Consider the following 15,286-nt stretch of genomic DNA (forward strand, 5'->3'; position numbering starts at 1 on the left):
AAGCGCTTCTATCTATATGCTATAGAGCTGGTAAGCTCCAACCGGTTAAAAGTTAGCATTTTCCATGCTGAAGTCCCTGGCATACAGTACGTACTTGTCCACCACATGCACATAAAAGCATTAATGAAGCCATAATTGACTACATAACTTCCGGGGCCGCAAATAGACTTTAACCTGTTTGTCTGAGAGCATGATTTCTGGTCATAACAATTAATTTGTGCAGGAAGTTAAGCTTCCAGCATAAGTCTATATGTGCGTTGAGTTTGACCCCGGAAGATATGTGGTCAACTGATTATGGCTTCATTTATGCTTTATGTGGTTGAGAGGGAGTTCTACATGGAAAATGCTAAGGTTACAGCTTTTCAGCTCTACAGCATATAGATAGAAGTGCTTTTTAACAAGGAATTAATCTATGAAACTTTGAAATTTCAGTAAAGTATGACAAAGTTTATGAAGGTCAAACTCAACACAAATAGACTTTAGTCAGCCTCTATTGTGTTGCATGATACGTTGTGACACAGGTCCATGCAGGGCCACATTTGAATGCTTGTCTATACACATGCAATGTAGCCACATTTACAAAATCTCCCAGCGTGAAATCAGTGTGTACCCCACATATGAATGCTTGGTCAATCCCCACACTCTATACAACTAGGTAAATAAAGTGAAGTGGGCTGGCTTCTGACACACTAAATAATAATGGCTGCATGCGCAACATTGTGATAGTATAGATAGAAAAAAAATGCTCTCTAATATTTTTCTGACTGTTTATATCAATTTTTTTTATTGTGATATTATTATAACGGGAAAATTTGGCAAGTATTGTATTTGACAAATGAAGCATTTGAACAAGTCCACTGGTAAACTTATCATTTTGGCAAAATTCACCAAAATCGCCAAAATAATTAAGACGCTCGCCAACTTTTCCTGTTATACAGTTCAATTAAATGGGCAGGGAAGGGGGCGTGTCTCCAACACATTTTGCGCGGCCCTGTTCAACAACCTCACCAATGTGCTAAATTTCCTGGATCTGCTCCTGCAGTTCATTGTGTACACATCACCAAGACTCTATATATGCACGCCTAAAGCACATTGCACCAACGCACAATGAATGCAATCGCTTGAAGCATGTGGTATCAATGCAGGAAATCTCCAAATGCAGCACATATACCTAGTCTAAAGTAGAACCATTGTACAGATAGTGACAATGGTATTGTACGTGTGGGGAGTGGTGATTGTGTGCTCCCTACTACTCACTCATCACAATGGCGCACTATCAATGGGCCCCACTGAAAAGAAACACTACAAGTAAGTGTGTGTGTGTACACATTACCCTAGTCCTAATTAGGCATCCAGATCAGCCTAGACACAGTTGTGTCTAGGTTACTACCTAGGGGAGAACCTTCCAAAAATTAATTAACAGCCAGGTGATGCTGCAATGTTTATAGTACAACACTGATATTGGAATAACACTGTTATATAACCACAGAAAATATTGGAAGAACACTATTACATACATGTATGATAACTGTGTATTTATAGAGTGATTGCCTTCAAAGAAGAGCATTAACTAGCAGAAGTGGTAGAACAGAAAGGAGTGCAACATCCATTATTAACAGTGAGTTGATGCAGTAGCATCTATATTATACAATCTGGAAGCAGTATAATTATTATAATCATTATACAACCATCATTATACATTCACCAGATATGCTGTCTAGAAATATTCTCAGCTGGTTAGTGCTACTGACCCTGGCTGCTGTTACCAGGAGCGAGCACTATCACATTGTGCCAGTGGATTCAACTGACTTGTGTAATGACTATCGAAATGGAACTTGTTTCACTCTCGAGCAACTTGTTCAAACAGACCTGTTATCTGGTGGAGACAATCTCACCTTGAGCTTTCTACCTGGAAATCATATGTTAACTGAGCAGTTATTGATTCGTAACTTTTCACACGTGCATATCACCGGCCAGAAAAAAAGTACAACTATAGTCATATTCCATAGCAATGGTGTGATACATTTTATTAGTATTACTGAATTGAGTATTGACAACTTGGGTTTCGTTGGAGCGAATGTTGGACCACAAAACTCACATCAAATGTTGATCATTGATAGTGCCAATAATATCTATATTGACAACTGCAAATTTTCGGACTTTGATCAAGCGGAACATTTAGTACTCAATATCTTTGCATTACTCGATCAGGTGGAAACCCACATAGTTAAGATTGCTAATACTCAAACTGCAATAATTGAGAGCACTCTCTTTATAAACAACACTGGTCGGGCACTGCACGTTGAGGCTGATAATGTGTACATAACAAATAGTGAGTTCACTAGAAATGATGGAGGTGCAGTTTACATTAAATCAAACAATATACTGATCAACATCAACAACGCGGAGTTCAACTACAACAGTGCTGAAAACGGGGGAGCAGTAGAAGTGGTATCTGGTACTGTAGTGATCACTCGGTGTACCTTCACAAATAATAAAGCTTCTCAGTTTGGTGGAGGGATTAATGTTGGCTCAGGCAGTAGTGTGTCCATCTCTGACAGTACGCTGACAAACAACGCAGCTGACTATGGTGGAGCGATTTATGCTAGATCAAGAAGTGTGTTCATCTCTGACTGTGAACTGACTAACAACAGAGCTAGAAGGAGAGGTGGAGCGATTCATGTTTACAAAGGCAAAAACGTGTCCATCTCCAACAGCACGCTGACAAACAACAAAGCTGGTGGGTCTGGTGGAGCAATTCGTGTGGAATCAAGCAGTTTGTCGATCTTTGAAAGTGAACTGACTAACAACAGAGCTAGAAGGAGAGGTGGAGCGATTCATGTTTACAAAGGCAAAAACGTGTCCATCTCCAACAGCACGCTGACAAACAACAAAGCTGGTGGGTCTGGTGGAGCAATTCGTGTGGAATCAAGCAGTTTGTCGATCTTTGAAAGTGAGCTGACAAACAACAGCGCTAAGAGGAACGGTGGAGCGATTCGTATGCTGTCAGGCAACATGTTCATCTCCAAATGTGAGGTTACAAACAACAGAGTAGAACAAAATGGTGGAGGAGCAATTCGTGTAGGGTCAGGCAACGTGTCTATCTCCGAATGTAAGCTGACTAACAATAGAGCTAAGAAGAGTGGTGGAGCAATTTATGTTAGCTCAGGCAACGTGTCCATCTCTGACTGTACGTTCTCAGGAAATGTGTCCATCTCCGAACACAACGGTGGTGTCTATGAGGGTAAAGCCATTTCAGACAGCACCCTAACAAACAACTATGGTACAGTGATTGCTGTTTTTCGTCAATCCACCTTGATCATCAACAATACTAATATTACTAATAGTAATGGCCCCATCTATGCTTTTGGCAGTCGAGTCGAGTTTATTGGACCTACAACACTCAGTAACAATCGCGGTGTGTTGGGTGGAACTATAAGCCTTGACCGGAGTCAAATGTACATTAACACAGAAGGAGTTATCATCACCAACAACACAGCTATCTCTGGAGGAGGGATATTTCTGAGAGAAAGTACACTTTTTGTGAATAAGCCAATAGAGATCTACCACAACACAGCACATAATGGCGGAGGGATTTATGCTTATTCAAGCATAATTAAATTTAATAAACCATATTCGTCTAAACAAAGTGAAATTGCTAACAACACTGCTAAGAATGGTGGAGGCATACAAGCAGTATCTTCAACTATTGAACTTATTCAATCATACGTCAACATCGACTCAAACACAGCTAAAGCTAGTGGAGGTGGAATGTATTTACAGCAAAGTTCGAAATTATACCACCTTTTTAAAAAAATCGATAAATTAAAAAATACGATTGATGTCAAGTTAATGATTAACAACAACTTGGCTCAGTACGGAGGGGGAATATTTGTGGAAGATGACACACAGACGAGTGCGTGTGGAAGAGAGGCCACAGAAACAATTTTTTCTGAATGTTTTATTCAAACTATTGAGCTTAATCAAAGAAAAACTAAAACTCTAAGCTATTTCATCACATTCATGGCTAACAACACAGCTACCCAGTCAGGAGCAGACATCTATGGAGGTCTGTTGGACAGGTGTATAGCAAAATATCACATCTATTCTTTAAATGGATTGGAATACATAATTAAAACTGTGAAATCCTCCTCCAAATTATCAATCTCCTCTAGGCCTGTTCAAGTAATTATTTGCAATAATGACCATATTTCTTCAAGAAAGGGGCACATGTTTAGAATCAGTGTTATGGCTATTGACCAAGTTGGAAATCCTACAAATGCCACAATTCACAGTTCTGTTATCAGTGAAAGTGGATTTGTTCGTCTCAAAGAAGGACAGGCAAAACAAGAAGTTGGCAATCAGTGCACAGAATTAGAGTACAATGTGTTCTCACAAGACAGGTCTGCTCAAGTGGAACTCTATGCTGAAGGTCCATGCATCAATTTGGGAATTTCAAGACAACTTATTAATATTTCTTTTCTACCCTGCACATGCCTTATTGGGCTCAAGCCAATTCAGTCGGATATTGAGTGCAAGTGTGACTGTGATCCAGACTTGCAAGTATATCAGATAACAAACTGTTCTGAGGAAAATGGGACCATAAAGCTGGAAAGTAATAACAACATATGGATACAGTTCATAAATACTACCAATGAAACAGGGTATGTTGTTAGTAACTGTGCATTTGACTATTGTGTAGAAAAACCAGTCCACATCAGTCTAAGCAACCCTGACGAACAATGTGCTTACAATCGAAGTGGTGTCTTGTGTGGAGAATGTGAACCAGGACTAAATCTTGTGCTGGCTACGTCAAACTGTAAAGAATGCTCTAATCTTTACCTTCTTCTACTAATTCCATTTGCGCTGGCAGGCATATTGCTAGTTGCTTTAATTCTCGTGCTCAACATCACTATAGCAACTGGAAATATTCATGGCCTCATTTTTTATGCCAACGTAGTAGCTGCTAATAGAGCAATTTTCTTTCCTAGTGTAAAAAACTTTTTAACAGTTTTTGTATCATGGGTGAATCTTGACCTGGGAATCGAGATATGCTTTTACAATGGAATGAACTCTCAAGGAAAAGCGCTCATTCAACTTGTCTTTCCCACTTACCTATTTTTTCTAATGCTTCTTATTATACTTTTGAGCAAGTACTTTGACTCATTTTCAAAGCTCCTCTCCAACAGGAACCCAGTTGCTGCCCTAGGCACACTCGTCCTACTCTCTTATTCTAAATTCTTACGATTTATTGTTGCAGCACTACAATACACAGAATTGCATTATCCTGATGGTTCAACCAAGACTGTTTGGTTGTTTGACGGCAATGTGCAATATTTCACTTTCATTCACATTCCTCAGTTTATTGCTGCTATCATAATCCTCATTGCTGGTGGATTGTTCACTGTAATGCTCTTCTTTGGACAATGGTTTCCTCGCTGTTCGAAGGTTATAATATGGACCAAGAACACATACTACAATGGTTTCATGGACGCATACCATGCTCCATTCACTCCCAAGCATCGCTACTGGGTGGGACTGCTCCTCTTTGCTCTGATTGCTCATAATCTAGTAGTTTCCATGGCTCCAAACACGTCTCTTCCTGTTTTATCTGCTGGATGCATTGCATTCGGACTGATAACATTGACCAACCGAGTGCACAAAAAGCAATTTAATGAATATATAGAAACATTCTTTCTGCTTAATCTCGGCATTCTATCTATTGGCACTTCCTATGTTGTTGAAACACACCAACAGCAAGAAACATTGACCATTGTTTCAATGTCTATAGCTTTCATCCTTTTTGTGATAATAATCAGCTACCATTTCTACCATTTCATACTAAAGACCACCAAGATATGGCTTAAGATAAAGGAAGTCACAAAGAAGTTGAGAATTGGTGCTACAGAGAAAAAGAATCAACAACCTAAGAATGCCATGGCAATGCATCAGCTTGCAGCCAATGATGACGATGAGCAACTTAATAATGCTGAGCAAATAAACATTGTGAATCCACCCCCGTACACAAATGGAGCCATGGAAGAAGCTGACCCTGATCGCTACATCACTCCTCCCATCATCAGACCAGCCACGAGGCCGGAACAGCTGAGACTCTCCTACATGGATGAACTAGCCCCCCTCACCACAGAGGACTACAGACCAGCCCCTCCCCCTCCAAGAGTCAACCGTCGTCCTGCTGTTACATACACAGAAATCACCGGACCCTGTGCGCAATGAAGTGTGAACTGCCGCCTTACTTGATACAATTTTACATGTACAGCTTAAAAAACAATGTTCGTTTTCACTAGTTAACTGCATGAATAGTTATTAGCTGTTGTTGATAATTTTAGTAAAGAGAGATAGGCTTTCTGGTTGTGCTACATGTATATAATTATGATTTGTATTGAATATTTCATTTCCACAAAATGTTGGCTATCAAAAATTAATGCATGTTGCCTTCCCGGTTTTAGTCTTAGCTATTTTTACTATTTTGTTTCAATTGACGCGTTAGAGCTTTTCTGATTCGGGTAAAACAGTGAAGAGTTACTGAACAATGATCTATAGATAGGCCAACCTCTCAAATAGTCAGGAACAAACTCATTGTATATAATGATCTACGAATTTGACATAGCAAAGTTGACTTTCCGAAATATACTTAAGTATAGCATGCTGGGCAACTAGTGTTGTGTCTTGGGTACAACAATTGTATTTCGAAACTCCAGCTCCGTTGTTGGTGTTACAGCGGATGGTAGCAATCATCCCTATGGCCCATACTAGCTGTAATGGGATCAAAAGTACAACTACATAATGATTATAATATTAAATTTATGTATAATCTTGTACCACCAGGACATATGCAATAATTATGTGACAGACAGTATTATGAATTAATCATCCAAGTAATAAGACAGTACAGTTATGTATGCTTAGTCGAATACCCGCCTCAACCTGTTTACTTTTGGGATACTTTAATTAACCATTAATTTTTGAATTGAGCAGTCTCTTATACACACTCACAGATGTTGGATTGTTTAGTCGAAATCATCCACTGTTTTTTGATAGTAAAATATTATAATTATATAGCTCTGACATGTTTTCAGTTGGTAGCGCATTAGCAGATTCCCTTAGCATGGACATTCCTTAATTCTCATCATTATACTGAAACCATTATTTGTACCTCTCTCAAAATTAGTAGCTATATACATACAGGAATTTGCATTGAGAGCATTGCTTCGAGAGCTTGTTTACCTTGTGTACATCGGTAATATTAGCTGACACTAGCTCCAAAATATTTGACAGTAGATCTAGCAAGGGGTACTTTCTGCAATATCTGCTCCAATTGAATGGCTGTAGTATAGACGTAACTTCCATGGACTGAGCCCTTCTTTTTCCTGCTTTATGATCTGATATATAGTCATCAATTGGGTACGTGTTGTGTCTCACTTTTGATTTCAAATACATCTCGCTCAAATAATTATAGCATTGTTTTATAGTACTGCAAACTAAGTTCAGTTCACAGACTAAAATCTCGGGAGCATCATGTATATACTGAATAAATTTTTTGCTGTAGTAACCATAACAACAGTGCAAGCATAATTATGGTTGCCAATAGTGTGAGTGACTGGTTCTAGTCTGTTGCTTCAGCTTCTGTCTGATATGATGAAGGGGGGTAACGTGTTCATTGCACTTAATTATAGGGAAAGCAATATTAACGTGTTCTGTACATGCAATTAATTTGTGTCTAAGAGCATGGTTTGCCTAACTGAATGTACATTGTCATAACAATTAATGTTTACAGGAAGTGTATAGCCTGTATAAGTAGCTTCCAGTATAAATTAGTCTACGCTGCACGATGTTTATATATAGTTGTGAGGGTGCACACGCACGCCCCACATTTATGATCTGATAGTCATCAATTGGGTATGTGCTGTGCGTCACTTTTGATCTCAAATACATCTCACTCGAATATAATTCCCAACCAGTCTACTTAATTTATGTGCCCCACATGATTAGGAATGTGTGGTCTATGAATGCTTTGTTGGTCACGGTTGTTGTGACATGTGCACACCCAAGGCCACATATGAATGCTTGGTTAGTCCCCACTGTCAATCTCCATTAGTATGAATGTTTGGTCTATGAATGCTTTTTTGGTGTTTGGTTGTGACACGTACACACATATGAATGCTTGGTTAGTCCCCACTGTCAATCCCCTAATGTTTGGTCGATGAATGCTTTGTTTGTTCAATGCAATAATACAGGGAAAGCAATAAAAATTATTACTAAAGTCTGAATTCAACCTTCATAAAGTTGTCAATAATTTTGTCATACTTCACTGAAATTCAAAGTTTCATTGGATTCCTTGCTGAAAAGCGCTTCTATCTATATGCTATAGAGCTGGTAAGCTCCAACCGGTTAAAAGTTAGCATTTTCCATGCTGAAGTCCCAGGCATACAGTACGTACTTGTCCACCACATGCACATAAAAGCATTAATGAAGCCATAATTGACCACATAACTTCCGGGGCCGCAAATAGACTTTAACGTGTTCTGTTTGTCTGAGAGTATGATTTCAATTAATTTGTGCAGGAAGTTAAGCTTCCAGCATAAGTCTATATGTGCGTTGAGTTTTACCCCGGAAGTTATGTGGTCAACTGATTATGGCTTCATTTATGCTTTATGTGGTTGACAGGGAGTTCTACATGGAAAATGCTAACTTTTAGCTGGTTGCAGCTTATCAGCTCTACAGCATATAGATAGAAGTGCTTTTTAACAAGGAATTAATCTAATGGTATATGAAAATTTGAAATTTCAGTGAAGTATGACAAAGTTATTACAACTTTATGAAGGTCAAACTCAACAAAATAGACTTTAGTCAGCCTCTATTGTGTTGCATGGTATACGTTGTGACACAGGCCCATGCAGGGCCACATTTGAATGCTTGTCTACACATGCAATGTAGCCATGCACATTTACAAAATCTCCCAGCATGAAATCAGAATTAATGTGTGTACGGGGACATTATATGGGGTGTGTGCTCTTGACCGTAACCAAGCATTTGTGACCAAGCATTCATATGTGGGGTACACATGCACATTAATTCTGATTTCAATGAATGCTTGGTCAATCCCCACTGTCTATACAACTAGGTAAATAAAGTGAAGTGGGCTGGCTTCTGACACACTAATGGCTGCATGCATGCGCAACATTGGGAGAGTATAGATAGACAAAAATGCTCTACTGTTTATATCAATTTTTTTGTTTGATTGTGACATTATTGTATAACGGGAAAATTTAGCGAGTATTATATTTGACGAATGAAGCATTTGAACAAGTCCACTGGTAAACTTATCATTTTGGCAAAATTCACCAAATCGCCAAAATAATTAAGACGCTCGCCAACTTTTCCTGTTATACAGTTCAATTAAATGGGCAGGGAAGGGGGCGTGTCTCCAACACATTTTGCGCGGCCCTGTTCCACAACCTCACCAATGTGGTAAATTTAATTTCCTGGATCTGCTCCTGCAGTTCATTGTGTACACATCACCACGACTCTATATATGCACGCCTAAAGCACACCAATGCACAATGAATGCAACCGCTTGAAGCATGCAGTACCAATGCAGGAACTCTCCAGGAGATACTGCAATGTTTATAGTACAACACTGATATTGGAATAACACTGTTATATAACCACAGAAAACATTGGAATGACACTATTACACATACATGTATGTTATAACTGCATGTGTATATATAGAGTGATTGCCTTCAAAGAAGAGCATTAACTACCAGAAGTGGTAGAACAGAAAGGAGTGCAACATCCATTATTAACAGTGAGTTGATGCAGTAGCATCTATAATTATTATACATTCTGGGAGCAGTATAATCATTTTCAATCATCATTATACATGCACCTCAGATATGCTGTCTAGAAATATTCTCAGCTGGTTAGTGCTGCTACTGACCCTAGCTACTGTTACCAGGAGTGAGCACTATCACATTGTGCCAGTGGATTCAACCGACTTGTGTAATGACTATCAAAATGGAACTTGTTTTACTCTCGAGCAGCTTGTTCAAACATACCTGTTATCTGGTGGAGACAATCTCACCTTGAGCTTTCTACCTGGAGATCATGAGTTAACAGAGCAGTTTATGATTCGTAACTTTTCACACGTGCATATCACCGGCCAGAAAGAAAGTACAACTGTGGTCAGATTCCATAGCAATGGTACTATACGTTTTGATGGTACTGCTGCATTAAATATTGAACGCTTGGGTTTTGTTGGAGCGAATGTTGGAGAACGAAACTCACGTCAAAGTGTGCTCATTGACGGTTCCAATGATATCTATATCGACAGCTGCTACTTTTCGGACTTCGAATTACTGAATCAAGTGGAAGCCCATAATAATGATGTACTCCGTATCACTAATACTCAAACTGCGACAATTGAGAGCACTCTCTTTATGAACAACACTGGTCGGGCACTGCACGTTGAGGCTGATGATGTGCACATAACAAATAGTGTGTTCACTAGAAATAATGGAGGTGCAGTTGACATTGAATCCAACAACTCTCTGATCAACAACACAGAGTTTAACAATAACAGTGCTGAGATTGGAGGAGCAGTAGAATTGGCATCTGGTACTGTAGTGATCACTTGGTGTAACTTCACAAATAACAAAGCTTATCTGTACGGTGGAGCGATTTATGTTAGCTCAGGCAATAGTATGTTCATCTCTGACTGTACGCTGACAAACAACGCAGCTGACTATGGTGGAGCGATCTATTCTAGATCAAGAAGTATGTTCATCTCTGACAGTACGCTGACAAACAACACAGCTGACTATGGTGGAGCGATTTATGCTAGATCAAGAAATGTATTCATTTCTGACTGTGAGCTGACTAACAACAGAGCTAAGAGAGGCGGTGGGGCAATTCATGTTTACAAAGCCAAAAATGTGTCCATCTTCAACAGCACGCTGACAAACAACAAAGCTGACGGGTCTGGTGGAGCGATTCATGTGGAATCAGGCAGTGTGTCGATCTCTAACTGTGAGCTGACAAAAAACAAAGCTAACTATGATGGTGGAGCAATTCATGTTGGATCAAAAAGTGTGTTCATCACCGACTGTGAGCTGACTAGCAACAGAGCTAGAAGGAGAGGTGGAGCGATTCATGTTTACAAAGGCCAAAACGTGTCCATCTCCAACAGCACGCTGACAAACAACAAAGCTAACAGGAGAGGTGGAGCGATTCATGTTTACAAAGGCCAAAACGTGTCCATCTCCAACAGCACGCTGACAAACAACAAAGCTAACAGGAGAGGTGGAGCGATTCATGTTTACAAAGGCCAAAACGTGTCCATCTCCAACAGCACGCTGACAAACAACAAAGCTAACGGGTCTGGTGGAGCGATTCATGTGGAATCAGGCAGTGTGTCGATCTCTAACTGTGAGTTGACAAAAAACATAGCTGACTATGATGGTGGAGCAATTCATGTTGGATCAAAAAGTGTGTTCATCACCGACTGTGAGCTGACTAGCAACAGAGCTAGAAGGAGAGGTGGAGCGATTCATGTTTACAAAGGCAAAAACGTGTCCATCTCCAACAGCACGCTGACAAACAACAAAGCAGCTTACGGGACTGGTGGAGCGATTCGAGTAGAATCAGGCAGTTTTTTATCGATCTTTGAAAGTAAGCTGACAAACAACAGCGCTAAGAGGAGCGGTGGAGCGATTTATATGCAGTCAGGTAACGTGTCTATCTCTGAATGTAAGCTGACTAACAACAGAGCTAAGAGGAGTGGTGGAGCAATTTATGTTAGATCAGGCAACGTGTCCATCTCTGACAGTACGTTCTCAGGAAATGTGTCCATCTCTGAACACAACGTTGGTGTCTATGAGGGTGAAGCCATTTCAGACAGCACGCTAACAAACAACTATGGTACAGTGATTGCTGTTTCTCAATCCACCTTGATCATCAACAACACTAATATTACTAATAGTAATGGCCCCATCTATGCTTTGGACAGTCGAGTAGAGTTTAATGGACCTACAATACTCAGTAACAATCGTGGTGTATTGGGTGGAGCTATAAGCCTTGACCAGAGTCAAATATACATTAACACAGAAGGAGTAATCATCACCAACAACACAGCTATCTCTGGAGGAGGGATATTTCTGAGAGAGAGTACACTCTTTGTAAATAAGCCAATAAAGATCTATCAAAATACAGCACATAATGGCGGAGGGATTTACGCTCATTCAAGCAGAGTTGAGTTCGAATATATGTTAGCAATTCTTCAGAGTACAACTAATCAGAGTGTGATTGCTCACAACATTGCTAAGAATAATGGTGGAGGTATACATGCAGTATCTTCAACAATTAAACTTACTCAGTCGTACGTCAACATTGACTCAAACACTGCAAATGCTAATGGAGGTGGATTATATCTACAGCACGGTTCAAAACTCTACCTACGTAAACAGACTGAAGAATATAGGTTTGGAAATCAATTATATGTCAAGTTAATGATCGACAACAACTCGGCTCAGTATGGAGGGGGAATATTTGTGGAAGATGACACACAGAGGAGTGCTTGTAGAGGAAGGTTAAAAAAAAGTAATGCTATTCACACCATTTTTGCTGGTTGCTTCATTCAAACAATTAAACTGTATGATATCAGCATAATTAATCCTAACAATAAAAACTTTTTAAACACGTTTATGACTAACAACACTGCTACCCAGTCAGGAGCAGACATCTACGGTGGTCTGTTGGACAGGTGTACAGCTAATAGAAATGCTGAGTATCACACTTTTTTTAGATTGGACTACATAAAAAGAACTGTTAAACCCTCTACAAAGTTATCAATCTCCTCTTCGCCTGTTCAAGTAATTGTTTGTAACTATTCACAAAGTGATTATAATTCTACAAGAAAGGGACACACGTATAAAATTAGTGTTATGGCTGTTGACCAAGTTGGAAATCCAATGAATACCACGATTCACAGTTCTGTTATCACTAAGAGTGGTGTTGGTCGTCTCAAAGAAGGACAGGCTGAACAAACAGTTGGCAATCAGTGCACAGAATTAGAGTACAATGTATTCTCACAAGACAGTTCTGCTCAAGTGGAACTCTATGCTGATGGTCCGTGCATCAATTTGGGAATTTCAAGACAACTTATTAATATTTCTTTTCTACCCTGCACATGCTCTATTGGGCTCAAGCCAATTCAGTCAGATATTGAATGCAAGTGTGACTGTGATCCAGTCTTGCAACAAGATTATCTAATAACACACTGTTCGGAGGAAAATGGAACTATGAAACTGGAAAGTAACATATGGATAAAAGTCGCAAATACCACCAACGGAAGTGGTTATGTTGTTAGCAATTGTACATTTGACTATTGTGTACAAAAACCAGTCAACATCAATCTAAGCAACCCTGACGAACAGTGTGCCTACAATCGAAGTGGTGTCTTGTGTGGAGAATGTAAACCAGGACTCAGTCTTGTGTTGGCTACGTCAAGATGTGCACAATGCTCTGATGTTTACCTTCTTCTACTAATTCCATTTGCCCTGGCAGGTATATTGCTAGTTGCTTTAATTCTCGTGCTCAACATCACTATAGCAACTGGAAATATTCATGGCCTCATTTTTTACGCCAACATAGTAGCTGCTAATAGAGCAATTTTCTTTCCTAGTGTAAACAACTTTTTAACAGTTTTTGTATCTTGGGTGAATCTTGACCTGGGGATCGAGATATGTTTTTACAATGGAATGAGCTCTCAAGGAAAAGCGCTCATTCAACTTGTCTTCCCCACTTACCTATTTGTTCTAATGTTTCTTATTATACTTTTGAGCAAGTACTTTGACTCATTTTCAAAGCTCCTCTCCAACAGGAACCCAGTTGCTACCCTAGGCACACTCGTCCTACTCTCTTATTCTAAATTCTTACGTTTCATTGTTGCAGCACTACAATTCACAGACTTGCATTATCCTGACGGTTCAACCAAAGTTGTTTGGTTGTTTGACGGCAATGTGCAATACTTCACTCCCAATCACATCCCTCAGCTTGTTGCTGCTATCATAATCCTCATTGCTGGTGGATTGTTCACTGTAATGCTCTTCTTTGGACAATGGCTTCCACGCTGTTCCGAGGTTATGATATGGACCAAGAACACATACTACAATGGTTTCATGGACGCATACCATGCTCCATTCACTCCCAAGCATCGCTACTGGGTGGGACTGCTCCTCTTTGCTCTGATCACTCATAATCTAGTAGCTGCCATGGATACAGATACTTCTCTCCCTGTTCTATCAGCTGGGTGTATTGCATTCGGACTGATATCATTGAACAACCGAGTGTATAAAAAGCGCCTTAATGAATATCTAGAAGCATTATTTCTACTTAATCTCGGCATTCTATCTATTGGCACTTCCTATGTTGTTGAAACACGACTACAGCAAGAAACACTGACCATTGTTTCAATGTCTATAGCATTCATCCTTTTTGTGACAATTATCAGCTACCATTTCCACCACTTCATACTAAACAACACCAAAATATGGCTTAAGATAAAGGAAGCCACAAAGAATTTGAGAACTACTACAGAGAAAAAGAACCAACAACCTAAGAACGCCATGGCAATGCATCAGTTCGCAGCCAATGATGACGATGAACAACTTAATAATGCTGAGCAAACAGACATTGTGAATCTACCCCCTTACACAAATGGAGCAGTGGAAGAAGCTGACCCTGATCGCTACATCACTCCTCCCATCATCAGACCAGCCACGAGGCCGGAACAGCTGAGACTCTCTTACATGGATGAGCTAGCCCCCCTCACTACAGATGACTACAGACCAGCCCCTCCCCCTCAAAGAGTAAACCGTCGTCCTGTTGTTACGTACACAGAAATCTCCGGGCCCTGTGCGCAATGAAGTGTGAACTGATTTTCTTAATTGGTACAATTTTACATGTACAGCTTAAAACAATGTTCGTTTTCACTAGTTAGCTGCATGAATAGTTATTAGCTGTTGTTGGCAATTTTAGTTTAAAGAGAGATAGGCTTTCTGTATTAACACTGAAAAATGGTTGTGCTACATGTATATATGAATATTTCATTTCCACAAAATGTTGGCTATCGAAAATTAATACATGTTGCTTTCCCGGTTATAGCTATTTTTACTATTTTGTTCAATTGACGCGTTAGAGAATATTTCAGCTTTTCTGATTCAGGTCAAACAGTGAAGAATTACTGAACAATGATCTATAGATA

General features: G+C 39.6%; 2 protein-coding genes across 2 annotated transcripts; both read left to right on the top strand.

Annotated features, from left to right (window-relative positions):
- The first annotated feature begins 1,481 nt into the window (after nucleotides 1-1,481).
- On the top strand, nucleotides 1,482-6,373 carry LOC135336877 (uncharacterized). Its single transcript, XM_064532745.1, has 2 exons — nucleotides 1,482-1,618; nucleotides 1,709-6,373. The coding sequence occupies exon 2, from the start codon at nucleotides 1,711-1,713 to the stop codon at nucleotides 6,235-6,237; it is 4,527 nt and encodes a 1,508-aa protein (XP_064388815.1). The 5' UTR covers nucleotides 1,482-1,618; nucleotides 1,709-1,710; the 3' UTR covers nucleotides 6,238-6,373.
- Nucleotides 6,374-9,724: 3,351 nt separating this feature from the next.
- LOC135336930 (probable outer membrane protein PmpB) lies at nucleotides 9,725-15,093 on the top strand. The gene is made up of 2 exons (XM_064532802.1): nucleotides 9,725-9,832; nucleotides 9,919-15,093. The coding sequence occupies exon 2, from the start codon at nucleotides 9,921-9,923 to the stop codon at nucleotides 14,946-14,948; it is 5,028 nt and encodes a 1,675-aa protein (XP_064388872.1). The 5' UTR covers nucleotides 9,725-9,832; nucleotides 9,919-9,920; the 3' UTR covers nucleotides 14,949-15,093.
- The last annotated feature ends 193 nt before the right edge of the window (nucleotides 15,094-15,286 follow it).

This window comes from Halichondria panicea, chromosome 6, assembly GCF_963675165.1.
Source record: "Halichondria panicea chromosome 6, odHalPani1.1, whole genome shotgun sequence".
NCBI lineage: Eukaryota > Metazoa > Porifera > Demospongiae > Suberitida > Halichondriidae > Halichondria > Halichondria panicea.